At 44.5% G+C, this 26,761-nt stretch overlaps 1 protein-coding gene across 1 annotated transcript in view; it reads right to left on the reverse strand.

Annotated features, from left to right (window-relative positions):
* Window positions 1-26,761, reverse strand: part of ATRN (attractin) — a 173,195-nt gene that overhangs the window by 81,205 nt on the left and 65,229 nt on the right. Inside the window, 11 exon segments of the mRNA XM_030491484.1 lie at window positions 376-469; window positions 6,936-7,073; window positions 7,781-8,014; window positions 10,759-10,944; window positions 12,661-12,877; window positions 15,447-15,628; window positions 17,741-17,879; window positions 18,359-18,480; window positions 19,604-19,824; window positions 21,393-21,477; window positions 25,526-25,680. Coding sequence (XP_030347344.1) covers window positions 376-469; window positions 6,936-7,073; window positions 7,781-8,014; window positions 10,759-10,944; window positions 12,661-12,877; window positions 15,447-15,628; window positions 17,741-17,879; window positions 18,359-18,480; window positions 19,604-19,824; window positions 21,393-21,477; window positions 25,526-25,680 — 1,773 coding nt within the window.

A 26,761-nucleotide genomic window follows, 5' to 3' on the forward strand; every position in this document is an offset into this window, starting at 1 on the left:
CTGCTCTAGTGGAAGGTGTCCCTGCCCGTGGCAGGGGTTGGAATTGGATGAGCTTTAAGGTCCCTTCAACCCAAACCACTCTGGGATTCTATGTATAGTTTGGGGAGCTGGTGGCACTATTTTTTCACCCCATCCTTTCTGCATGACATTCCTGGTTGAAATATTCTTAAAAATGGAAATCTTCAGGAAACCATTTTGTTCATTTCATGCCCCCAGGGGAAGCACGGCTGGCTGCACCATCAATGGAGTTAGTCAACTGTCAGCAGGAAGAGAGGAGCAGACACATCTCAAACACAATCATTAAAAAATGCAGGGGTTTCATGCCAATATGTGCACAGCCTTTTGATTTCAAATAACAAAGTGAAACGAACTCACAGTTGACACTCGTCTCCTTTTATTCCCTTTGTGGTGCAGAAACATTTCCCTGTATTTGTGTTGCAGACGGATGCGTGGCCATTGCACTTGCAAGCTGTTGAGCAGAGGGAGAAAAAGATGCAATGTTGAATGAAGCAAAAGACACTGATTCCATAGCAATTAAGTCCTTTAGTTGCCAAACCGAGAGACATCAACAATTGAAGTGGATACGAAAACCCATTTGGTGCTCTTTGGTTTCTTTGTGATGCAGAAGGCAGCCAAAAATAGAACCGTGCGTCAAAACGGAGTGAGCGCAGGCTCCAGGACTGATGTTTTGCATGAAATGATGATCAGACTGTGTCATTTAGCCTCAAAATTTACTTAATTTCCTCTCTTGTTGCTAGATAGTGCAAAGGATATCATAACTGGGAAGAGAAAGACAATATTTGGAATAGTTTGGGGCTTGGTGACACATTCCAGTGGAACTCAAAGCTCTTGACAGAGGACTATTTCTGCAAATGAAGCAATGGTGCTTTTAGGGCTTTTTCCAGAGGTAAATGGGCCTTTCAGAAAATAATGTCATTATCAACAACGTCAGTGTATCTGCAGTGTAAAGTGGATGGTTTTAAGAATATGATGTCCACACTGTAAGTGGTTTGAGGCATATGCCCAATGTGTCTGAGCGTTAGCCTGGTCTCATGAGCTGAATGCCACTCAGTTGTGGTAGAAGTAAAGCAGCCCGCCCCTAGACTACATCATCCTGGCCAAAACAGACCAACTCATATGCTCTGAGCCTGACTGAGATGCAAACCAAGGTATGACAGTGGGATGTAAGGGATATGTGCTTCAAAAGAATGCTCTTGATTCAAACTAAAATGCTAATGTTGACACACTTTGAGACCTTTACTCATAAAGAAGTAGAGAAGGCACATGCAAAACAACCCCAAAACCAAACCAACAACAAAACCAACACAAACAGTTGTCTTTGATATAACATTCATTGTAACTACAAGAATGGATATAACAACTTCCCAGAAGGTAGATGTCTTTTAGACGTTGTTCTGCCAATGAACTGGAAGATGCATTCATCTGAGCTCCACACAGGACAGTGTACAATATAAGAAGGGAAAAAGTACATAAAGAGAAGAAGATGCTTCATTTGGTGTCCCTGAGCTTGCTGGAAATAGTATGCTTCAAAGGCTGCCAACCTCCTTGTTAAGAAGACATATGCCTTCTCATTAAGAAGACACGCGCCACTCAATGTACCCGCAGATTCTTAGACATGAAGTCCCTATCCTGAATATCCTTGCCAACCTTGAAGCTTATTTTATGAACCCTTTTGATGTCTTCTTTATATTGGCATGTAATGGAAGCTCTATTGTATCAGGGACACTTAATTGTGCTTCTCAGATGTGGATGAGTGGTTTCCTAGCAGCAACACGGAACAAAATAGGAAGAAGCATAAAGGCCTATTATGGGAACAAGTAAAGTGAAGGGAGGTTTGACAAAATAATTGTATTCTGTGAAGCAAACACAATTCTCATTAGTGACACTTCAAAAAAAATAATCCTTCATACTATTGAGAATGCCCTGAACTTCCTTCCTTACGCTCTGCAAAAGGTAAGCAAAGTGAAACCTGATCAATAGTTAACATTAACATACAAAAAAACTAGGAGAAATCTTGAATTTCATGTTGTTTAGATGCAAATCTCAGTATCTTGAGCACTAACATTAATGCTGCTTCACCCTGCGATAACCACACGCTTATCAAGGAGACTGAACACTCCAAGATCTCTATTTAAAACAAGAGTCTATTTATTTATGTATTTTCCTAGGAGCTCTGTAACCGAAGTCATTCACTAAAGGACTGGATTATGCCCGAAGAGAAATCTTCTCACGGCTTTTCAAATAACTGTGAAGTTTGGAGACAAACTATTGACAAGAGGTACTAGATATCAGAGTTTAAGAATGCATATTTCCCTGCAGAGTCTCATGCTAAAGCAGGAACCCAAAATTACTGGAAATAGCTTTTGACTGGCCTACAAGGATGCTGGAGAGGGACTCTTCATCAGGGACTGTAGTGATATGACAAGGGGTGATGGGTTCAAACTAAACAGGAGAGATTAGGTTGGATGTAAGGAAGAAGTTCTTCCCTGTGAGGGTGCTGAGGCACTGGCACAGGGTGCCCAGAGAAGCTGTGGCTGCCCCATCCCTGGCAGTGTTCAAGGCCAGGTTGGACACAGGGGCTTGGAGCAACCTGCTCTAGTGGAAGGTGTCCCTGCCTGGGGCAGGGGGCTGGAACTGGATGATCTTAAGGTCCTTTCCAACCCAAACCATTCTATGATTTGATGACTGCAAAGCATGGCCTGACAACGAAACACCTCCCAGTGAGTCTCCATCTTCTTCTCAAGCCATGGGTCACACACTCATCCCAAGATGTTCATGGGGATCACTGCTCCTCTTCCTGCTGTTGTGATGGTCCAGCTTCCCAATGGCAACCACATTACCCAGCTGACTAACCCCATTTGTCCACTCCAAGTGCTTTGGCCATCCTCTAAGGCCTCCTGGTAGTGAGGAGCAGGCAGGACTACAGCAATACAGCTCATCATGGGCCACCAGCACAAACTCTACAGAGGCGTTCAGAAGCGCTGCCGCCGCAGCAATCTGATTTCAGGCATAATAGTGCCTTCCCTTCTCTTGCAAATAACTTCCTTATCTACCTCTAACATATTTTCTTGTGAAACTTTAATCAGAAAAATTCTAAATCCTGAATGCAGAGAAAGCCCCTTGCATCTATTTTTACATTTGATGTGCTGCATTTCCTGCCCTTCCCGATTAACACTCCTCTACGTTGGACACTACCTAAAAGCAATCGCTGAGGAATGATTTACCTCCCGTTTAGTTATTATCTGCCCAGCTCTAAAAACACCAATGCCCGTGATGATATGCAACCAATTCCTTCAGAGAAATAACTGCAATTTGTCAAAATGTTTTCAACACGAGGGATACAGCAGCATTCACCTGGTGGCACAGAGCAAAAGGAAAAAGCATCTTATTCCATCCACTCTTCTTATTCTTCCCTGGCTTCCGAACCCCATGGACACCACTTCCAGCTCTGCTTAGCTTGACATGTTGGAAGGGCTGCTGCTATCTCAACAGTGTCACTCAAACTCCTCATGGAATGGGAAATACCAAACACTAACACTTATCCCAGGGCTGAATATTTGCCATTTTGAAGATATTATTATTGAAGATGGGTTTTTTGAGGATTTTTGGGGGCTGACCTACAGGAGAGCAGTTCAGCTGAGAAGGATCTGGGAGTATTGGTGGATGACATGTTGACCATGAGCCAGCAGTGTGCCCTCGAGCCAGGAGGGACAAGAGTATCCTGGGGTGCATCGGGAGGAGTGTGGCAGCAGGTCGAGGGAGGTGATCCTCCCCTTCTACTCAACCCTGGTGAGGCCACATCTGGAGCACTGTGTTCAGTTCGCGGCTCCTCAGTACAAGAAAGACAAGGACCTACTGGAGAGGGTCCAGTAGAGGCCACAAGAATGATGAGGAGCATCTCTCTGATGAGGAGAGATTGAAGGAGCCGCGCCTGTTTAGCCTGGAGAAGAGCAGCCTGAGAGGGGATCTCATCAATGCAGATTAGTATCTCAAAGGCAGGTGCCAGAAGGATGGTGCCAGATTCTTTTCAGTGGTGCCCAGTGACAAGACGAGGAGCAATGACCATAAACTAAAACACAAGCAGTTTCACCTCAACATGAGGAAGAGCTTCTTCATGCTGAGGGCGGCAGAGCACTGGAACAGGCTGCCCAGGGGGTTGTGGAGTGTCCCTCTCTGGAGACATTCAAAACTCACGTGGACATGTTCCTGTGTAACCTGCTCTGGGTGGCCCTGCCCTGGCAGGGGGTGGGACCAGATGATCCTCAGAGGTCCTTTCCAACCCTAATGATTCTGTGATATTTAAGGTGCCCATGCTGATTGGGCCATTGGCTGATGATACAGGTATACACCTCAAGGACTCACACAAGGCACTCAGCATGCAAACACACGGATGCTTGTGCATTGGGATGGAGGGGACCAACAACCACCTCCAGCATGAATGTGACCATGGGCTCTAAAAACAGTGCAGCACACAACAATGAACATAGATGCACAAAAAGAGTGGAATCAGCACATCATTAATGGGAAAGAAAGGAGGGACCATGGCTTGGAGGAGGGAATAAACTGGAGTTGGCTGTGCTGCCCATCAGCCGATCTTTATGTGAAGAATTGCCCTCTGGAAACCTTCTCACCATGGAAAAATTACTAACGGGCAGCAGTGGCTCTGGCTGCATCAGACAGATGGTTTCCTCTTGGTTTCCCTCTTCCAATCCACCTCAGTCTTTCTGCCCAGCTTCCTGTTTCCCCTCAGTCTTTCACCTTCACAGTAAATACCGTTAAATCACAGCAAATTAAAACCCCGGGCCCAAAGCACTTGAGAGCAAAACACTTTTGACATGAGCTACTGGTTTCATCAGATAACAAATGAATGCTGTTCCACAGTCTCTGAACACATTTTCTAATTTCTTTTTCAGGCATCTGGATGACTTTAGTCTATCATTCATTATCTCTACAATAAACTGGTTTTGGACAATCCTCATGCGGAAGAGTCCAAAGGAACTTACTCTCGATTTCCATACACACAGAAAAGCAACAAATATCAAAAGGCACGTTGTGATCCAGTGATTAAACCTGAATGCTCTGAGTAGAATTGTGTCTTTTCTCAGGCCAACTCAGCCTCAATTTATTCACTCCTGCACTTCAAATTATCTTCACACAAAATGAGTTTACATATATCAGCAGTATTTAATCTTGCAGATAATGCTCTGGAATAAAGTGTCAGAGATGCACCTTCTCCTTTGTAGCCGTGCTGTTGTGCTGCCTGTTGTAATTTCATGTGCCAGCTACTTCAACGCTCTTTTCTCTAAGCAAAGCAGCCTCATCCCTGTCTGTGATCTTTTCACTCTCCTCCTCAAATCTGTTCATTTGAAGGTTCTTCATTGCCTCATTTACCACCAACTTGCTCTTCCTTTAGGAAACAGGACATTCATGCTCCAACTACTGACTCTCATCTTCATCCAAGAGGCCGATGGAACTTCCAGTAAACACACTGCATGAATTTCCAAGTATTTTCTACTAAATTGTCTCCATACTTGGAAGGAGCAACACAAAGTCTTCAATGTCCCATCATTAATCATGTTTCCTTATTTCTTCTGGGATGCCTAAAAAACATCCACACTCTTTTACTGATACTACTCTGGCAGTGAACGATGTCCTACCTTTTCCATTACTGTATCTAACTGGGGAGGAGGAGGTTGAGGGCTACATGGCATAGAAACAGCAGAGCTGCTTCTGGGATGTCTCCAGAATGTGAGACTGAACCAAGCCTGGAGGTTCTACCCAAGAAGGACTGATTTCCAGCAATGTCCTGGACTAAATGATGTCTTTTACAAGGGCCTGTAGGGACAGGACAAGGGGAATGGCTTTAACCTGCCAGAGGGGAGATTGAGATGAGCTCTGAGGCAGAAGCTCTTCCCTGGGAGGGTGCTGAGGCGCTGGCACAGGGTGCCCAGAGAAGCTGTGGCTGCCCCATCCCTGGCAGTGTTCAAGGCCAGCTTGGACACAGGGGCTTGGAGCAACCTGCTCTACTGGAAGGTGTCCCTGCCCGTGGCAGGGGCTTGAAACTGGAGGAGCTTTAAGGTCCCTTCCAACACAAACCACTCTGGGATTCTATGAATTATATCACTCCACCTAACTGCAGTCCATTAAAGCTGTTTAGAGCAAGAAGCACCTTCCCATATATCTGCCTATCACCTACCACAGCTAGATTCTGTTTTACAATTGGTCTCCTCATGCTGCAACACTACAAAATTCACAGCAATTCAGAATAATGTTGCAAGGCTCAAGGGCAAAACTCCAAATCCTTCATGTTCATTTCTCAGTATTACCTGTATTCCCCCCTCAAGAAAGATTTTTTTCCCCTGTTTCTTAACTGGATCTTGCACAACCACAAGAAGTTCTTTGTGCCAAAGAGCCCCAAAGCACTTTACAAACTTAAAATGCAATTTTAACAAGGGTTCACCTAATCCTCAACTGAAATCCAGCCAACTCCTCCGTGCAATATGGCAAGCCTTTTATGCAGAGACAATTACAGCAATAAATGCACAACACATTAACCAAATGTAATAGAAGGTGGAATTGAGATAAGCAGAAATTTGGTCAAGACATTGGGATTAACAGTGTTTCTTTTCAAAATGAGACTGTCAACCAGTAAAAACCACATGTTTTTCACTGTGGTCATCTCAAGTTTACAAAGGAGGGTAAAAAAGTTATCTTTATCTCGCGCAATGAAAGTCAAGAGAATTTCATCAAGCAGTTTCTGTATCTTTCATTTGAAGAAACAAGGACTGTGCCTTGCTTGCAGGAAAGAAATAATGTATTATCAGGATATAATTTCAGTTAAGATAGCAGAGGAATGAGGAAAAAAAGAAAAACATCAAAGACTTCAGTGCAGGAAGATTTAAGGCATCACTTACGCTGACATGTTCCTCCATTAGTAGGATCACCGTAGTAGCCTGAGATACAAGTTTCACAGTGTTTGCCAGTCGTCAGATTTTCACACTTCTCACAGATGCTTTCATTGACACACTTACTGTGCCCATTACACTGGCAGGCTGCAGGAAAGAGGAAAGGATGAGTATTTGTGCTCAAATATAGTGCTTCATTAGATCCTCAGAACTCTGTGTTCTGCAGAGGCTGAATGAAATCACTTCATGCACCTTCCAAAGAGGTTCTTGCAGTCTGGCTAGAGACACATGAACTCAAAGAGAGGTGTGTGTTGAAAATGTGAAGTTTAAAGCAACACATGGAAAACTCAACTCCAAAACATGATGTGCATGCTGGAAAGACAGGACACGAAGCAGCTGGTGGGACAGATTTACAAGGAGGAATGGGGAAGAAAAGGTTTAGCAGCAGTCCATGTAATTTTATTCTATATGTTTGGTGTCAATAGTGTTATTTCAGAACCCTCCTGAGCATTACTAACAGTTAAATCACCCTTCAGAGAAAGAATTGCCTTGCTTTCAAACAACCCTAAACCAAATAAGCAAACTAAAGTTAAAACTCAGTAAAGGTTTGTAGGGAAAGGGAAAATTTCCCTGCAGTAATGCATAGGTAAGTCTTCATTCAGCTCTCCTGAATACACCTGCACAACTCCTTCAATCTCAAAATGGGTTACTTCTTCTTTGCCTTCCAAGCTCTTTTCCTTCCTCCATGAACAGGAGGGAACACAGACAACACAACAGTCTTAAACAGTCTCTCCCCTCGCATTTAATTGTTACTATGGCTGAATTGTTTGAACAATTAAACATTGTTCATTTACCTGGACACTGAATAAAGGACCAATTATAGTTGTTCTCCACAGGACACATACTGACATTGAGGACGGGCTCCAAGCTGTGTTTCCCTGTTGAGGATGGGGTTGGCATCTTCACTGGACCTCTGTAGGAGCCTTCGATGCACTTCCCTTTGCCTGTGTTGCTCGGATCCGTGCACCACCCGCAGCCGGGCTGCTCCAAACAGTGAGCACATGTGCAGTAGCCTGAACAGTTTTCAGCTATAAAACAACAAACATCAAATTGTGGCATAAATCACTGTCCCAAAACACAGACAACAACAGACACAGAAACCCTTTTATGTCTTTTGTGACCTTAAGTGTTTATCTCACCAAATCTGTGAATATTTATTCTGATATTCATGGTAAGACATATATCATAGAATTATGGAATGATTTGAGTTGGAAGGCACCTTAAAGATCATCCAGTTCCAGCCCCTTAGTTGAACACTGCCAGGGATGGGGCAGCCACAGCTTCTTGGGGCACCCTGTGCCAGCGCCTCAGCACCCTCACAGGGAAGTGCTTCTTCCTAAAATTTAATCCAAATCTAATATCTAATCTTCCCTCTGTCAGTTTAAAGCCATTCTCCCTTGTCTGAGCCTTACATGCCCGAATGAACATATATATATATACACACATATATTCATTAATATTACCACATTTGTTGTGGTTGCCCCATCCCTGGCAGTGTTCAAGGCCGGGTTGGACACAGGGGCTTGGAGCAACCTGCTCTAGTGGAAGGTGTCCCTGCCCATGGCAGGGGGTTGGAACTGGATGTTATGAAACAACACAATACACACATAAAGGTTTTTTTTCTAACCATTACACACCACCCACTGAAACCAGAGGTTAATGTTCCCAACTACAAAAGATCTCTGATTGATTTACAACACATCAGATGATAAAATCAGCCATCTGGAAGCAAAGGCTAAAAACCAGTTTGTTTACTTGCTTTGAGTCTCTTCTTACTACAGGCTTTAATATCCCACGCTACTATTTAAAGTATTTATTGAGCCAAAATGCATAGAATACAAATAGAGAATAAAATCTGGCTTCATAGGATGCCCAGAGTGCCACATGCAGACCTCTAGGACCAGCAACCAACCATATCAGGGAAGAAGCATCCCCAGCCTTTCACCATTCCTTTCTCAAATGGGATTGTATTTCAGTGGTGACTCTTTCCATATAGAAAAGTCTTTCTATTCCCTTCCCCATCCCATCTTAAAACAGATCTTTTTAGATTCTTGGTGTTCCATCTTGATGTTTAAATAGACAGTATTTGCCTTTAAGACAAAAAATAGTAGAAAAACATTGTTTTCCATTATTTCAGCCTACTCATCTCCTGCCTGATGCTTCCCCCAGCTCCTGACCTCTGGCAATATGGGAAGTTCACACTCTCATGTGTGACTGTTACCTGAAACTGACTTCCTGGATTTTGCAACACTTTGAGCTTATTCTCGTCAGCTTCCAAAAGTTCCTGGAGCAACTGCAGCATCTCCAACTGCCCAAGTTCCCTCCTGGGGATCACACACACTCATCTCCCTGTGCTACCCCTACATTCCTGGCTTCCCAACTCCCTTGCCCACACGCAGCTCCTAAAGAATTCAACATAAAGAGAAATGACTTCTAAAACTGTTCATAAACATTATAAATTTCTAGGCTATTTCATTCTAATTTGAAACCAAAAAACAATATGTTCCAAAGCACCATAAATATCCGGCAGTTTGCTCACATCAACCTAAAGGGTAAAAAGAAAATGATTCATTTAAAGTAAGTTAGAAATTCCTACTTTGGGCTATATGTGGACAATACTTTAGAATAATACAGTCCTGTAAACCCTAACCTGGATTTGATACTCTAATATTAAATTACATGGCTCCATATGTGAATAAAAGAGATACAGAAGAGATACAAAAGCAATTAATCACATGAAATTATGTAACAATTAATTTGAAGGATGGGAATTCAAATAATGATACAAGTACTTCATGTAAAACAAAAGGTGGAGGTTTCATCATCTCACATGAAAACCTTCACTATCTGCCATTTAGTTTAATTGATAGTTCCCGTCACTGGGATCTAATTTCGTTTAATGGTTTACATGATGCAGGACTGAACTGGACACACGGAGCTCCTGGGGTCAGGCACTTGTCACCTTTGTCCAGTGGATTTTCACTGTAACTGATGTGCAGTTTAGCGACTTTTGCTACCACCCTCAGCAAATTTACCAACAACATGGAGCTGTGTGGTGTGGAAGACACGGCGGAGGGAAGGGATGGGATCCAGAGGGCCCTAGACCGGCTGGAGAAGTGGGACTGTGAGAACCTCATGGAGTTCAACAAGGCCAAGTGCAAGGTGCTGCACCTGAGTCGGGGCAATCCCCAGCACAAACACAGGCTGGGGGAGACTGACAAGACAACACAAAAGAGGGACGTGGAGCTGCTGGAGCGAGGCCAGAGGAGGCCCCGGAGCTGCTGCGAGGGCTGGAGCAGCTCTGCTCTGGAGCCAGGCTGAGAGAGCTGGGCTGGGGCAGCCTGGAGAAGAGAAGGCTCCTCAAGGGGACACCTTAGAGCAGCTCCAGGGCCTAAAGGGGCTCCAGGAAACCTGGAGAGGGGCTTTGGACAAGGGCCTGGAGGGACAGGACAAGGGGAATGGCTTTAACCTGCCAGAGGGGAGATTGAGATGAGCTCTTGGGCAGAAGTTCTTCCCTGTGAGGGTGCTGAGGCGCTGGCACAGGGTGCCCAGAGAAGCTGTGGCTGCCCCATCCCTGGCAGTGTTCAAGGCCAGGTTGGACACAGGGGCTTGGAGCAACCTGCTCTAGTGGAAGGTGTCCCTGCCCGTGGCAGGGGGTTGGAATTGGATGAGCTTTAAGGTCCTTTCAACCCAAACCAGTCGGGGGTTCTATGAAATGTCAGCAAACACACAACTCTAGCCCACCCTCCAAGACACAGAAATAGTTACTCACGTGGACAACTGCTCATGGTGTACCACTCCATGCACTGCCCGTAGGGGAAGGAGGCCACGTAAGCGTTGGAGTCCACGCACTGTTTCATGTTGCTGCACCACATGCATTCGGAGCTGCCGCTCGTGCACTCCCCGCACATGGTCCGCAGGGCGCAGGGCGTGCGGCACTGCTTGGCACTGTGGTTAGCTGCAGGGACACACACACAAGAGTCAGCTTTCCTCCAAAAGGAAACAGGCAACAAGCCCCAAGATGGAAAGACAGAAGATAAAAAGCCCTGACTAATATTCAGGATGAAAATTAGTTCAATATCACAGATCTGAAACACTTCCTCTGGGATGTGCTGATGCTGGATGGAGCTGGAGGTATCTTATACAACAGTGAACATTAGAAATGCAATATGTACTGCAAAATATTTCTCTCTTTATGTATCCTCCATGAGTGTTAATGTTTTTTAAGGCGGGCAGAAGACTATTTAAATGGTGTTACAAATGTGGTCTTAATCTCCCTGCCAGTCTGTTGATGGTCTCCTTAGCTACCTTCCCAACCGAAGCACTGGGAAGGAATCCCACTTTTTATGTGAGCACACTGGGACATGTTCTGAGTTATTTGATCAGTTCCACACATAAAATGAGCACTGAAAGCAGCTCTAACTCAGGAGTTTCTGCTGTGAGCCAATGCTTTATCAACTGTTTCAAGTGGCTGTTCTCAGACCATAAAAAACAAGTTAAAGCTTAAACGAATTCACAGTGCTGCAAGTCAAAATACACAAGATTTTGAGGTCAGGTTCCACATCTATGATCTGCATCCTGCTCTTCTACAGAGAATGATTTAAAGTGGTGGCTGATTACATGGAACTGTAGAAATTCTGTGTAATCAGCCAGCTTTCTTAAAACTTAAAGAGGTATTCAGAAATAATCAGCTATGATGGAGAGTTAACAGACCAAGCCATTGGAAAAGAGAGGTGGTTCCAACCACACTAGAAGACTTCTCCCCAAAGCACAGAGGTTCTTTGTCAAAGTTCTCACATTTCCAAAGTGTCTTGCCCAATTAATTTCAAAGTTTGCTAAAATCCTCCTCTGGCTATGGAGCGGGGGAAGGCAGAAGAGGGAGTTCAGTTGGAAATTAGCTTTTATTTATTTGGTTTTCAAATGGGAGACTGCTCCATGCTATAATTAAACTAAATGTCACATTCAGGTATGCAATGCAGATAAAAATAATTAAACTATAATGTACTTGGAGCATTTTACAGTTAACAAGGTAAAGTTTCAGATCTTAATCCTGTGTGAAATACCTACACAAGACACTTTTCCAGAACTCTTTTTTTTCAGCAAAGTCATAGAATAATAGAATCAACTTGGATGGAAAAGACCTTTCAGATCATTGAGTCCACCCATTCCCCAGCACTGCCAAGGCCACCACTAACCCATGGCACTGAGGGCTGCCTCTACACGGTGTGTGAACACTTCCATGGACGGTGGCTCCAGCACTGCCCTGGGCAGCCTGTTCCAATGCCTGAGCACCCTCTGGGGAAGGAATTGTTCCTCAGCTCCATCTAAACCTGCACTGGTGCAGCTTGAGGCTGTTTCCTCTTGTCCCATCCCTTGTTCCTTGGGAGCAGAGACCAGCCCCCTCCTGGCTCCATCCTCCTGTCACGTAGTTGTAGAAAGCAACAAGGTCCCCCCGAGCCTTCTCTTCTCCAGACTAAACCCCCCCAGGTCCCTCAGCCGTTCCTCATCACACTTGTGCTCCAGGCCCTGCACCAGCTCCGGTGCCCTTCTCTGGACCCATCATGATGCAGCCAGTTTTAAACTAATGAATGGGATCCTCTTTACTCTCTATAGGACATAGAAATACTCATCAGCCCCCCTGTTCCCATGAGACACACAAGCTGGATCTCATCACCTGGCCTCTCGCAGACACTGCCGTTGACCTCGTTGATACACGTTGCTGCCTTCAGGCCCTCATTGGAAAGCTCAGCTAAATAACCACAAAATCCAGCATCGCTTGGTTCGTTGGGGAGCCACTTGAGGAGGGTGTTGGTGAAGGGAGACATGTCTTCCCAGCACCAATAAGACACGTTGATTTTCCTCAGGCCAACCCATGGAGTCAAAGTTTTGGGCTAGAAATAAAGGAAAATGGTAGATTTAATGCCCAGTTTTATTACCTTGGGTATTAAAAGAAAATACACATCACCATATAATGCTCCTAACAATTTTTCCAGGTCAGGTATTGCAAAAACAGATGAGGGAAACAGTTGTTTCTCAGTGCTATCAGAATTAAATGTCAGATAGAGAAATCCTGTAGGAAACACCACTGGTTCTTTTCCTAACTAAATTTGTTGTTATCTGAAGCAGGAGGAGAGCAAATCAAACCTTCACACTGGCTGACTATGAAATTAACTGCAAATTTCATTGCTCTTTATATGCTTGTGACTCCTATAACTGGCTAGAGATAGGAAAAGAAATTCTGGAGCTACAGTTTGACATGGGGAAGAAAACTAGCTGTCCCCTGTACAATTTAAATGATACAATATACTTACTCTACAGTGTGTCTGGGAGACCTCTGCTCTTTATCAGTGTGTATATGTGGATGTGTGGAGAGACTGAGCAAGTCAAATCTAAATTTGTGTTGCTGGCAATAAGATTCTCCATGTGAAGAACCCATAACACAGCTATTTCTATTGGCAATTTATTTTTTGGCATACTTATATTGGGGAAAGGCAATTTAACTGTATTGGTATCACACAATCACAGACTGGTTTGTGTTGGAAGAGACCTTCAAGCTCATCCAGTTCCAACCCCCTGCCACGGGCAGGGACACCTTCCACTAGAGCAGGTTGCTCCAAGCCCCTGTGTCCAACCTGGCCTTGAACACTGCCAGGGATGGGGCAGCCACAGCTTCTCTGGGCACCCTGTGCCAGCGCCTCAGCACCCTCACAGGGAAGAGCTTCTGCCCCAGAGCTCATCTCAGTCTCCCCTCCGGCAGGTTAAAGCCATTCCCCTTGGCCTGTCCCTACAGGCCCTTGGCCAAAGCCCCTCTCCAGACTCCTTGTCAGCTCCTTTAGGTATTGGTATTATTACCTATGTCATAGGTATTACTCCAAAACATCTATACACAGCTTACTTAAAGGAGTAGCTGCAGAGCACAGCCTCCCCCAGCACAGCCACAACGTGCCAGTGAGTGGCAGAAGTTCACGTATCAGACAGAGTTTGGATTTTTAGCAAAGGCATTTTTCCCACATTACAAACACTCTCTACTAATACCCACTAAAAAGAACTAACAGTCTCTTTAGATTTCTAAGGTTCTCTTTTTAAGGGACACTGAGAAGAAAAGAAAACCCCTAAATTATCAACTTTTTTCTCCCCGGTGTACTGGTTCAAACACTATTAGGCAAGGGTTGCCATGTGTCCTTAGGGATTTACACTACACTTAACTACTGGCATATCCAGAAACACCTGGAGCTGTTAGAACCACTCACTTTTACTGCATCCCCTCTTTACAAAAGATTTAACAACCAACCTTGCTTGAATTGCACCTTTCTTTTTCGTAGCTAAATTGAAACCCCTCTAAAACCCCGTCATTGTTGAAATGCCACTTTATAATTACAAAGGGAATCAAAGCAGGGAATGTTTTCATTTCAACAGGGGAATATTGCTCTTTAGTATTCAAGTACATTCTGTGAAAAGCAGCAAACCTACTGCCTCCAGCCTCATTTTTCATAGAACCATAGAATCACAGAGTGGTTTGGGTTGGAAAGCCCATCCAGTTCCAACTCCCTGCCACGGGCAGGGGCACCTTCCACTAGAGCAGGTTGCTCCAAGCCCCTGTGTCCAACCTGGCCTTGAACACTGCCAGGGATGGGGCAGCCACAGCTTCTCTGTGCTCAGCGCTCTCATAGTAAAGAATTTCTTCCTATTGTCCAATCTTCCCCAATATAAAGCTCTCCCTGATTGCCAGCCCTGCCCACAACACCCTTGGGACCCATAGGGAGTTAGTCTGATGTGTCGTGAAGCCTCAGCAGCTCTGCAGCCTAACCCAGGCTTTCAGCAAAGCCGCCCAGCATCGTTCTTCGTTATGGCTTTAGCACCACCTACACAAGCTGCCCTGAAAACCTCCAAACTTCTGTTGTGGACCAGGAAATAAATAAGTATTTATTTTCTTGATGCATAAAGAGGGACAGATTCCAATTCACTTCTCACCGGCTCTGACAGAAAAGCACCTGCCACTAAATCAAATCTAAGTAACTCCAAACAAGCCATGTAGCTCTGTGGCATAAGATGCTGACATTTCACACAGCTGCTTTTCTAAGCAGAATAAACAACTTTAAATGCTTTAAATGAAGCACCCCTGGTGCCCCAAAGGGACCTTTATTTATCAACTATTGTGTACAAGTCACGAGAAGAGCCCTGCTGCAGTCCTGTATCCCCACAAGAGAAATGTGTGTGTGATTTCATTACAGAAAGCGATACCTTTGAGGCACAGTGTATGTTTATATTTATCTTCCCCATTTACATTCTCTACAATTTCAGTTCGAAAGCACCCAGAGGGTATGTTGAATTTCAAAAGAAAGATCAGTCCTTTTCACTTAAGAGGCATGTCTATTCCACACAGAGCATACAATACCACAGCAAGGACTTCTCCGCAGTCAGAGCTTAATTACTCAGGGGACATAAAAGAGAAACACTCACCGAAGACTGCATCTTCTGCAGCTCCTTGAGAACAAATTCCACCTTCTTCTGGGTCGTGAGAGAAGCCAGCAAAGCACCGTTGGATCTGCAGGACAGTTTGGCATGATCATAGTTCTCCTTTGCATTTGTAATTTTCAAGCAGGAGTTGCCAACCAAATGCCAGTTTGTTCCGCAGATGTTTTCTGGAGGGGAGAATAAAAGAGATGCAAGTGACCTTCCCAACATTCAAAGCAGTGGAAGAACCCTTCTACCAGGATAAAACCTCCAGCCCCATCCCAAACCAGCATGACTTATTGGCATGCTCACAAGTATCTATGTAGGATAATCCCGGAGGAAAAGGAAAGCTGTTTAGGGGAGCTGAAGTGCAACATCAGCATTTAGTTATCTGCAATAGGTGGTAAAAGCACTCGTTTCAACATCAAATAGTAAAACCATTGTAGAAGAGCAAGCAGAGGAAAGCAAATGAATATTTTGCTGATGGTTTAAAGCCACTTATTCACCCACAGTTATGAGGATACCAAGCAACAGAAGAGGGTTGATGGGCTAATCCCATCCACAGCGTCCAACTTGCAGGATTATTCCCTGTTTCATATTGAGCACAGCCATCCCCGCTACTGAAGAACTCCTTATGCTTTGGGGTTAATTATTTCCCTTACAGAAAACCTGATGGACATATTCAGTGTGAATTTGTGCAGAGCTGATGTCTAGCTCCAACGTCTTGGTTTAGATTTAACAGATTGAAAAGCTCTCAAGTGTCAGTTTTTCAGATGGGCTTTTTACACCTATGATCAAGTCACCCCCTTTTCTATAACAAATTAAACAGACCAAGCTCTTCATCTCATTAAAAGATGGTTTTCTCACTTTCATGGATCTTCTGAGAGACTGGAGAGGGTGGAAAATGGATGGAGCAGCACTGAAGAGAAGGACTTGGGGGTGTTGGGTGAGGAGAAGCTCCCCATGACCCGGCTTCAGTGTGCGCTTGAGCCCAGAACCCCCCCGTGTGCTGGGCTGCACCCCCAGAGCATGAGCAGCAGCTCAGGGAGGGGATCCTGCCCCTCTGCTGCGCTCTGGGGAGACCCCCCTGCAGTCCTGATCCAGCTCTGGGGCAACAGCACAAGAGGGACGTGGAGCTGCTGGAGCGAGGCCAGAGGAGGCCCCGGAGCTGCTGCGAGGGCTGGAGCAGCTCTGCTCTGGAGCCAGGCTGAGAGAGCTGGGCTGGGGCAGCCTGCAGAAGAGAAGGCTCCTGAAGGGGACACCTTAGAGCAGCTCCAGTGCCTAAAGGGGCTACAGGAAACCTGGAGAGGGGCTTTGGACAAGGGCCTGGAGGGACAGGACAAGGGGAATGGCTTTAACCTGCCAGAGGGGAGATTGAGATGAGCTCTGGGGCAGAAGCTCTTCCCTGTGAGGGTGCTGAGGTGCTGGCACAGGGTGCCCAGAGAAGCTGTGGCTGCCCCATCCCTGGCAGTGTTCAAGGCCAGGTTGGACACAGGGGCTTGGAGCAACCTGCTCTAGTGGAAGGTGTCCCTGCCCATGGCAGGGGGCTGGAACTGGAGGAGCTTGAAGGTCCCTTCCAACCCAAACCAGTCTGGGATTCTATGATTGTCCAAAGTATCTTCACTTTTTCACTCTTCCAGACTAGCACACATCAGACCTACCAGACTTACCAGTGGAAGGCCTTCCATGCCCATTAAAAGGTCCTGTTTGGGTTGGGTTTTCCCCTTTCCCTGTATTTTATTAACTCCAAATGTTAATCACTGAAGACATTACATTTATTTCCCAGTTACCAGGGAAAGAAAAGAGTTACTACAGGGGGACTAATACTCAACTCCTACGAGCTCCCACTGGAAACACTCTAATAAGAGAACTTCCCTTACACACTTTAGCTGTTACTTGGCTAATTCGTCCAGTATGTGCCATTACGTCTTTGCACAAGTCTACTTGCTAAAATTAAATAGCATGCATTATTAAATCTAATATCTTGCAGAAGCCTATTATATCAACAGTCCCACTTTCATCAAATGAAAAGAGAGAGATGAAATACAGCCTTATAATTATACAAATGATCACACTCCTCTTCAGACAATTGGGACTGAAAAATATTCCATCAGGCTTGACTGGAAATAAAGTTTCATATTAAAGCTGATATGACTGAACAACATTATTTACTCCAGCTTAGCACTAAATATTACAGATTTAGGGGGTAAAAAAACCCAAAATAATAATAAAAAACCCTACAACTTTTGGAGCGGGTGAATTTGGGGGGTGGTTCTTACACAGATATAACCAGTACCTACCTGGTAAAGCGATGCACTCCTGATTCCTAGGTTCCCACTGGCAGTTTTGATCCATGGCACAGCTTTTACAACTTGTCTTTTTGTTACAGTAATAGGCAGGGTTATCCTTAGGACAATTGTCATAGGCAGTAATAGGAACCTACAAGAAATAGAACTGATAAGGCTTTTTCCCATGCGAACAATGCCAGTTTATAACAGCTATGCCTACTGCACTAAACTTCACAGTTCAGACCTACAAAGCAATCTATGTATTCAAAAGCTATGACACTGGGCATAGCCTGTGTTCTGTATTCAAGGTATTCCCCCAAATCACCATCTGATGTATTATCCTTACTAAAGATCTTACAAAAGGGTTAGGTTTTTCCCTAGGGAAGTCTCTAATAATAGCAAACCCAACTGAGGTGCCTTACTGATAATCACACCACCATGAAACCTCCACCTCTTCTCCTACCCGTGGCCATCCTCCCAACAAAAGGGGAAGAGTCCCACCAAAAGCCCTCAGAACAACTGGAAACCAGTTTAGAGCTAGAAATAACAAAACAAGGGTCATAATACTGACAGATGGACATTCGCTATTTCAAATTCATTTAAACTACAAAAGACTTAGAGAGACTTTACCTGTTCCTCTGTGCAGTTGTTCTGTATTGAGATACACTGGTCAGTGCACCATTGGCAGTTGTTTGTATTGGCTGTACAGCTATAGCAGTCTGTAATCTGATCACATTTTTCATTGTCTACAGCTATTAAAGAAAAAAACCTGCATGACCAAAAACAGGCATTTCCTGACAGAGCTCTAAGAACTTGATTACATACAGCAAAAGATACAACCAAATAGTAGTGCCTGTAGGTTTTCCGTTATCAGCTACTTAGTAAATCAGATATTTCCACGTGATTGAACTGATAGAAAAGCACATTCGTTTGCAGCATCAATCAGTTTTAGTGCCCGAGGAGCAGTAAACCACCACCAGAAAATGCACCAAGATGTGTAAGCGTGTTCAGTCAATGCCCATGCAAATGATGCCAGAAGACATTCCACAAGGACAGTGAGCATCTCCCATCACAAGCCCATGCTGCAGCAAGCCTGGCCTTCAATTACGTGCAGCATTTTCATGCAAAGCCTGAACTTTCCACTTCATCTTTCCAATGGCTTATCGCCTGTGTGTTGTGAAAATTTATTGTACATTGAGAGCCCATAAAGGAATGTCTCTTTACATCAATTTCTATTAAATAATTAAAGGCTGCCATCTATTCCAGAATCAAGGTTTGTATAATTGAATTCAAAGCAAGGAATGCATCAGGGTAAAGCACTGAGAAGTTATCTAGAAATTATCGTAAGGGAGAACACAGGAATTGGACCTTAAAACAAACATTCTTTTTGTATCCCCCTATCCATATAGTACTGTAGAAGGAAAAATAAAGTAACTTTTAAAAACACTATTCCTGTTGTCTCTCTTGAAGAGCACAGGATAAGGCTGCAGGACCCAAATCCTCCTCCCTTGCCCCATGGTGCCCATCAGCAAATTGCTGGCTCTCACAAGGTCAGTTCTTGGAGCAAACAGAGCAATGATCCAGGCTTGACTCCTGACTGATGATGTCTGTTTAGGATAGGAAAGTAAGTACAAGCAGTATGGTAGGAAACAAATCCAATGAGCAAGCAGCTTCAGGGGGAGTGAGAGATGGAAACACCTCCGTGTCACTGCAGGCACTTGGTCAGAGGAAGGTCTCTCAGGGCATGTATGGAAGCACAACTACACCCCTATCATCTTACACTTGGTCTGATAATGGCACACAACTAATATAAGGCAGAATTTGGGAAAGAAAAGGACCCTACATGCCTTTTGGAAAGAGAAACGTGGCACATACCTGGCTTGGGAGGACAGTCCTCGAAGACCTTTTGCTGCTGCTTTATGGATGCCATTTCCCAAGAGATGCAGTGAGGGGGGACTCTGACCCACACACATCTGACACCACGACCTGTTCGCACACAGGCTGTTTCGTTGTCGAAAGCTTCACATCTCTCGGGTGTGTACTTCAGGATGTCACTCAGGAGGAGGCTGTTGAAGCCTCCAAACACATACATGGTGCTAGACAAAACAGAAGTAAAGGGATAAGAACTCACATCTGTGTTTGTAGATCATGCGCTGCTCTGGGTCAGTGTGATTCAAGGTGTGAGTAAAGTGGTTTATAACACTTCAGAATGTATAAATCCAAATAAACAGCTCTTGGTTAAGAAAGACACTGAAGAAAAGGTCAGTCAAGTTCCACCGTTTCAGAGGACCTAGAAAGTCTCAACACAATACAGAGCTGAACCTATCCGAGGTCATGGACCAACCTTCCCCTACAGCCAAACCTCTGAGTGGCACCTCATCAATGTGACTATACATGAAAGCTGCAGGAATGCAGGATCCTCCTGCAAAGAACAGTGGCAAGAGAGGAAGGAAGGCTAAAAATGAGGGAGGTAGTTTCACACCATTAAACCAGCGCGCAGAAACTGTGACAAAACTACTCAGTGTTGCCACATCTCCCTACACCGCTGTGACAAAAGCAGTTATTTTCATGGCTGTTAGACACTGAGCAAAGAGTCATTGTGTCAACTAAAAGACAAACCAAACCACCACCAAACCCCAAAACAAAATAATATTTAGGGGAGGGGAAAGATGGGGGTTTTTTTAAACCTTCCTTAGTATCACAACTGCTTCAGGCAAAACGTCAAATTTCATTAGTTACAACAAAAATGCCACCCAAAAATCCTCTGTGCATCCATGTTTGTAAAATGCACATTAAAAAGAGAGTGAAGAAGAGTCAATGTAACTGAAAAGAAAGGGTTTGGTTGAATAATAAGTATTTATTAATATGATTTTCGTCCTATTTTAGGATGAAAAGAACTGCTGCAAAGGCTTAGCTGTCCTTCATGGAAGTAAATGCACGGCTGGTATTCAGTACGCTGAAACAAGTAGGTAGTGAGTGAGTTTATAGAGGCAGAAAGAGTATCTAGAAGCAAACCCTCCTTTCCAAGGCAGTGATAGTTATCTGCCTGGCTTAAACTGAGCTTTAAATAATGTTAGTGATTTACAGAAAGTATCCTCAAAGGATAAAGGAACCAGAACGAAAGACTCCTACGAAATATCACTCCTCAAGCTTGGTTCCACAGACTCACAGTAACAGATGTTCAGCTGAAAGCACGGATATTATTACAGTGATGTAATGCTTAACAGAAGAAATCTCACCTATCATTTCACCTAAATACCGTACATCACATGAATGTAAAGAAGAGCCACACAGGATAAGCTATGTAAAGTGAAATATGGACAGATTTAGAAACCATGAGGGAAGATCTGGAGATGAAAGTTGTCAGTGCAGCTAAATTAGAAATATGAAATAAATGAAATTACAAAATTATGAGATACATAACAAACAGAAATATGGAAAAAACCACAGATTTTTGAAACAACTGAGCTGAAACAATTTAGTCCAGTGAAGAAGGGCTGAGAGGAACAGGTAGATACTGAAGACATTATAACAGTGAAGATTTGAGAACCTTGAGAGGTTTGCAACAGATCAACTCCCTGGTCTCAGTGTTACTGATCTACATGCACGCATTTACTGAGATACAAAAAAATGCCAATGCCTCCCAGCTCGTTTGTAACCTTACCTATTGTACAGCACAGCAGAATGTCCAAACCTGTTCACATCATGATGGAGACCCGGGCGAGGAAGGACAGACCACCGATCGCATGCTAGAATGAAACAAAAGCTCATTTCAGAATAGTTTCTCAGTGTAAGTAATGACTCAACTTACTTAGCAGCTTTCTTCCTGAAAGATCCCAAAGTACTCGGGATCTTCTGCATTTGAGTCACAACAACCCCATGCTTGGGGAAGAGTAGCTGGAAAGCTGCTCATGGAAAAGGACCTGAGGATGTTGGTCAACGATGGCTGAACATGAGCAGCTTGTGCCCAGGCAGCCAAGAAGTCAATAGCTTCCTGGCCTGTATCAGCAATAGTGTGGCAGCAGGGCCAGGGCAGTGATTGTCCCCCTGTGCTGGGCACTGGGGAGGCTGCACCTCGAATCCTGTGTCAGTTCTGGGCCCCTCACTACAGGAGAGACATTGAGGTGCTGGAGCGGGGCCAGAGAAGGGCACCGGAGCTGGTGCAGGGCCTGGAGCACAAGTGTGATGAGGAACGGCTGAGGGACCTGGGGGGGTTTAGTCTGGAGAAGAGAAGGCTCGGGGGGACCTTCTCGCTCTCTGCAACTGCCTGACAGGAGGATGGAGCCAGGAGGGGGCTGGTCTCTGCTCCCAAGGAACAAGGGATGGGACAAGAGGAAACGGCCTCAAGCTGCTCCAGGGCAGGTTTAGATGGAGATGAGGAACAATTCCTTCCCCAAAGGGTGCTCAGGCATTGGAACAGGCTGCCCAGGGCAGAGCTGGAGTCACTGTCCCTGCAAGTGTTCACACCCCGTGTAGCCGAGGCCCTCAGTGCCATGGGTTAGTGGTGGCCTCGGCAGTGCGGGGGAATGGTTGGACTCCATGATCTCAAAGGTCTTTTCCAACCAATGATTCTACAATTCTACTTTAATACCTATAGAGAGACAATTCCACCCACCACCAAAATGCAAATCTTAAATGAAACAGTTTACAGAAGCGCTGCGTTATCTTCCTTTGCAAGATTGAAGACTCAGTCCTCACCACAGCTGCCAGGGTGTGACAAAAAGGGAAGGGATGGATGCAATGGCTCTGCTCCATCATCTAAACACCACATTAAAGAGAACTTCCAGGACATTGTGATGAAGGGGTTATTAGTTTTTGGCAATCACGTGTAATTAAACAGCACTGGCTCAAGTTGCTTTTTCTCCCTTACTAGTGGGATTTTTCACTGTGTAACAAGTTCAGGTTTTATCTGTTGCTATGTGAATTATTTGCAGTTTTGCCCCAAACCAGCATCACTGAGAACAGAAACTTATCTGGTTTATTTTTTTCTTTTTCCATTGCAATTATGTTCCTAGAGGGCAGATATCCATGTTTTTAAAAATATTCTCATCATAGCTTTAGGATTTGTGGTTGTTTTTCTCTTTTAACATAATGTGAGATTATTCCATCTTTTTCTATTAGCATAACATTTCTAAGCTCTGCTTCATTTTTTACTCGGTTTCTCAGGTAATTTCTTCCTTTAGGCAGCAAGGCAAAAGAAACAACCTAAGAAACATATAACCCACTGATCAATCAAAGGAACAAAAGCAAGAAAAGTCAGTCCAATTCCTATCACTTAAACATTGGAAAGTGCATGGGATCACCTTGGGGGCAAATACCTCAGAGGCAGTTGAATGCAGTTTATGCAATTAAGATAGAAAAGTTAATCTGCTGTAAAGATCTACAGAGCTCTCAAATACTCAAAAGATTCTTTAATAGAATCATTGAATGCTTTGGGTTGGAAGCGACCTTTAAGCTCATCCAGTTCCAAGCCCCTGCCACAGGCAGGGACACCTTCCACTAGAGCAGGTTGCTCCAAGCCCCTGTGTCCAACCTGGCCTTGAACACTGCCAGGGATGGGGCAGCCACAGCTTCTCCGGGCACCCTGTGCCAGCGCCTCAGCACCCTCACAGGGAAGAGCTTCCTTATATCCAACCTGAACTTCCCCTGTTTCAGTTTGAAGGCATCACTCCTTGTCCTATCGCTGCAGTCCCTGATGAAGAGATAAATACAAGATAAAACTGTTGTGCCATGGACTGAACCTCTAAAATAAAAGCCCACAGACCCAAGCTAGTACACAGATAAACAGAGAGGGCAAAGAAAAACAACCTCCTTAACTTTTGTCCCCATTTAATTGGAGAATTGTTGGGTAAAACAACTGATCCCAACCTCTGATCCAGCAGAAACTTCTGTTCAAGAGTGCTGATAAATAAAGACAACAGAACCCAGTTGGTTGGATTTAATACTTTGATAAATTGTGACGCGACTTCAGTTTTAAATGTCATTTACTCCATTTTCAAAGAGTTTAACCGTGCCCAGCATCACTCCTGAGACAAACATGCCTGGTTCCAATTTTTAACAAGAGACCTAAGCAAAATCGGGCAGCAATCTGCAAGTTTTTATCCATCAAGCTGAGAGTTATGTGAGGCCAAGAAACATATTTTTCTAGATTAATAGAAAGCCTGGAATGTTTTGCTTTCTAAGCTTCTTTTCCATCTTTAACTATACCTCAAGTATTGGAAAAAATGAGTAAGTCTGAAAGCACAAAGAATCCTCTCCTTCCTGACTAATGAGTTAAGCCAAGCCTACAACTTAACAGTGCCCAGGATACACTAAATATGCTCTTCAAATGGAACATATCTGCTATGAAAACATCCAGTTTGTCATCACAACTGAATTTTTGATGGGGTAAATAAAGAAGTTTTCATTTCCCTCCTGTGGGGGGAAAAGATCATTACACAAGTACGGCCACTACATGAATATTTCATGCTGAGGCTGAAAAAAGAAAACAACATAAAGTAAAAACTTGTTTAGAAATAACAAAGAATGGTTAATTTAACCCACAGTAACTGCATTTTGAAGTTATCTTAACATTCTGCCTGTGAAGTATCTATTTTTAGAATCACAGACTGGTTTATGTTGGAAGGGACCTTAAAGCTCATCCAGTTCCAACCCAGCGCCTCAGCACCCTCACAGGGAAGAGCTTCTGCCCAAGAGCTCATCTCAGTCTCCCCTCTGGCAGGTTAAAGCCATTCCCCTTGTCCTGTCCCTCCAGGCCCTTGTCCAAAGCCCCTCTCCAGGTTTCCTGGAGCCCCTTTAGGCCCTGGAGCTGCTCTAAGGTCTCCCCTTCAGGAGCCTTCTCTTCTCCAGGCTGCCCCAGCCCAGCTCTCTCAGCCTGGCTCCAGAGCAGAGCTGCTCCAGCCCTCGCAGCAGCTCCGGGGCCTCCTCTGGCCTCGCTCCGGCAGCTCCACGTCCCTCTTGTGCTGTTGCTCCAGAGCTGGATCAGGACTGCAGGGGGGGTCTCCCCAGAGCGCAGCAGAGGGGCAGGATCCCCTCCCTGAGCTGCTGCTCATGCTCTGGGGGTGCAGCCCAGCACACGGGGGGGTTCTGGGCTCAAGCACACACTGAAGCTGGGTCACGGGGAGCTTCTCATCCACCTTCTTTTACATAATTTCATCTTTTCTTCTTCTTCTTCTTCAATGCACCGTCTCTGGACTCCAAATTCACAAATAAATGCTGCCCTCTTCTGGCTTTTCAAACTCACTGAACCCAATCCTTCCAAATAAAATCTAATCATTTGGCTTTATTGTTTAAGAGCACTTATGGGGATATTTGTGCTTATAAAACAAATGGACGTTACAAACAGCACAGCCAAACGAGTCAGCCAGGCTGTAGTTAAAACAAGAGCGTGCATTGTACAAGTGGAGTTTCAGCAGGGTCCAGTGCTTGTAACTGTCCTAACAGCCTGCACTTTTGATAAATCACTGATTAAAACACACTTTAAGCATCAGGATAGCTTTATGGCTGAGATGGTAGAACAATATGCTTACCATTTAAGAAACAACTTTTAATGTCCAAGGTTGTGTATGAACACTTGACCAAATAACTGCTGCTGTATGTGCCTAGAAATCACTGCACCAGCTCATATGCTTGGTAACGTGTAGCACGCTAAATGAGCCTCTCCTCATTACACATTCTTCTGCAGCACACTTCGTAGCATTTGGTATAATACACCCAGCATGGAAATCAGTCTAAGACAGCTCTTTTGGTATATCCAAGAAGCTTTTTATTATGATGATCATTTTTGCAACAACTTACCAATATCATATGCCATAAAATCTGAAGAGAAGCACTTTGCACCATGGCTCATGGAGGTGTCGTTGTGTGTGTTTCCTCCAAACACCAGCATGGTTCCACTCACTATCACAGCTGTGTGCAGGTAGCGAAAAAATCTGCTGTCTTTAAGAATAGTCCTTCAAAAATAAGAAGATATGTATTAATAACACTGATTAGTAGCTGGAAAAGACAGGACAATCCATACATCCCAGTTGAAGAAGGTTTTGGGGATCAAAGAGGAGTGCGGGGACAGTATTTAACTACTTTTCCTAATGAGGTATTTAACAACTTACTTTCCATGCTGTTTAATTCCTTCTGTAATTTCATTCTCTCATCTTCCCACCTGCTTGCCAATTTATAAGAGAAATACATCGAGGAAAGCCTCTTTCCAAAGCTATGGAGCTTAAACTCATCAATTCCTTCCCTAGGGATTATCAAGTTTTCACACTAAGTGGACTTTTGAGCACAGTCAGCTAAACCTCCTCATACAGGCACTGCCTGGGATGAGTCCAGTAATTTCATAGTAACTATGAAATACTCACAGTAACTATGAAATAGTCATACAAATTTCATAGCAACCCTCCTTTTAGAGTAACCTAAAGAATTCCTTCAAACTGGGCATCATCTGTTGCTCAAAACTAAAATAAACCCCCTATTTTAAGGAAATCTCTGCAGTTGCTGACAACCTTAATACCTGCAAAACTCAACACGTCATCCATGACTAAATCATGGGGAGCATTAATCAAACTTGCTGCTCACATCATCTTTAGTCAGCTTGATTAATGGCACTGCATGCAGAGGGTCACCCTTTGTGGAATTCCCCTACTATCTTCAGAGGGTGGGATTGCAGGGAAACGCTGATGTGGCTATATCCATGTCATCAGAGAATCACGGAGTGGTTTGTGCTGGAAAGGACCTTAAAGCTCCTCCAGTTCCAACCCCTGCCACGGGCAGGGACACCTTCCACTAGAGCAGGTTGCTCCAAGCCCCTGTGTCCAACCTGGCCTTGAACACTGCCAGGGATGGGGCAGCCACAGCTTCTCTGGGCACCCTGTGCCAGTGCCTCAGCACCCTCATGAGACTGACAAAATAAAGGAAGTTGACGGTGCAGTGGTTTGGAAGAATATAGTCACATTTGCGGTATTTTATGCCTATTCGGCCAGATCTGCCCATTCCATGGCTGAAGTGGAGGATCCAATGAACCTTGAAAGGAAGCAT

Source organism: Strigops habroptila, chromosome 7 (genome assembly GCF_004027225.2).
Source record: "Strigops habroptila isolate Jane chromosome 7, bStrHab1.2.pri, whole genome shotgun sequence".
NCBI classification, from domain to species: domain Eukaryota; kingdom Metazoa; phylum Chordata; class Aves; order Psittaciformes; family Psittacidae; genus Strigops; species Strigops habroptila.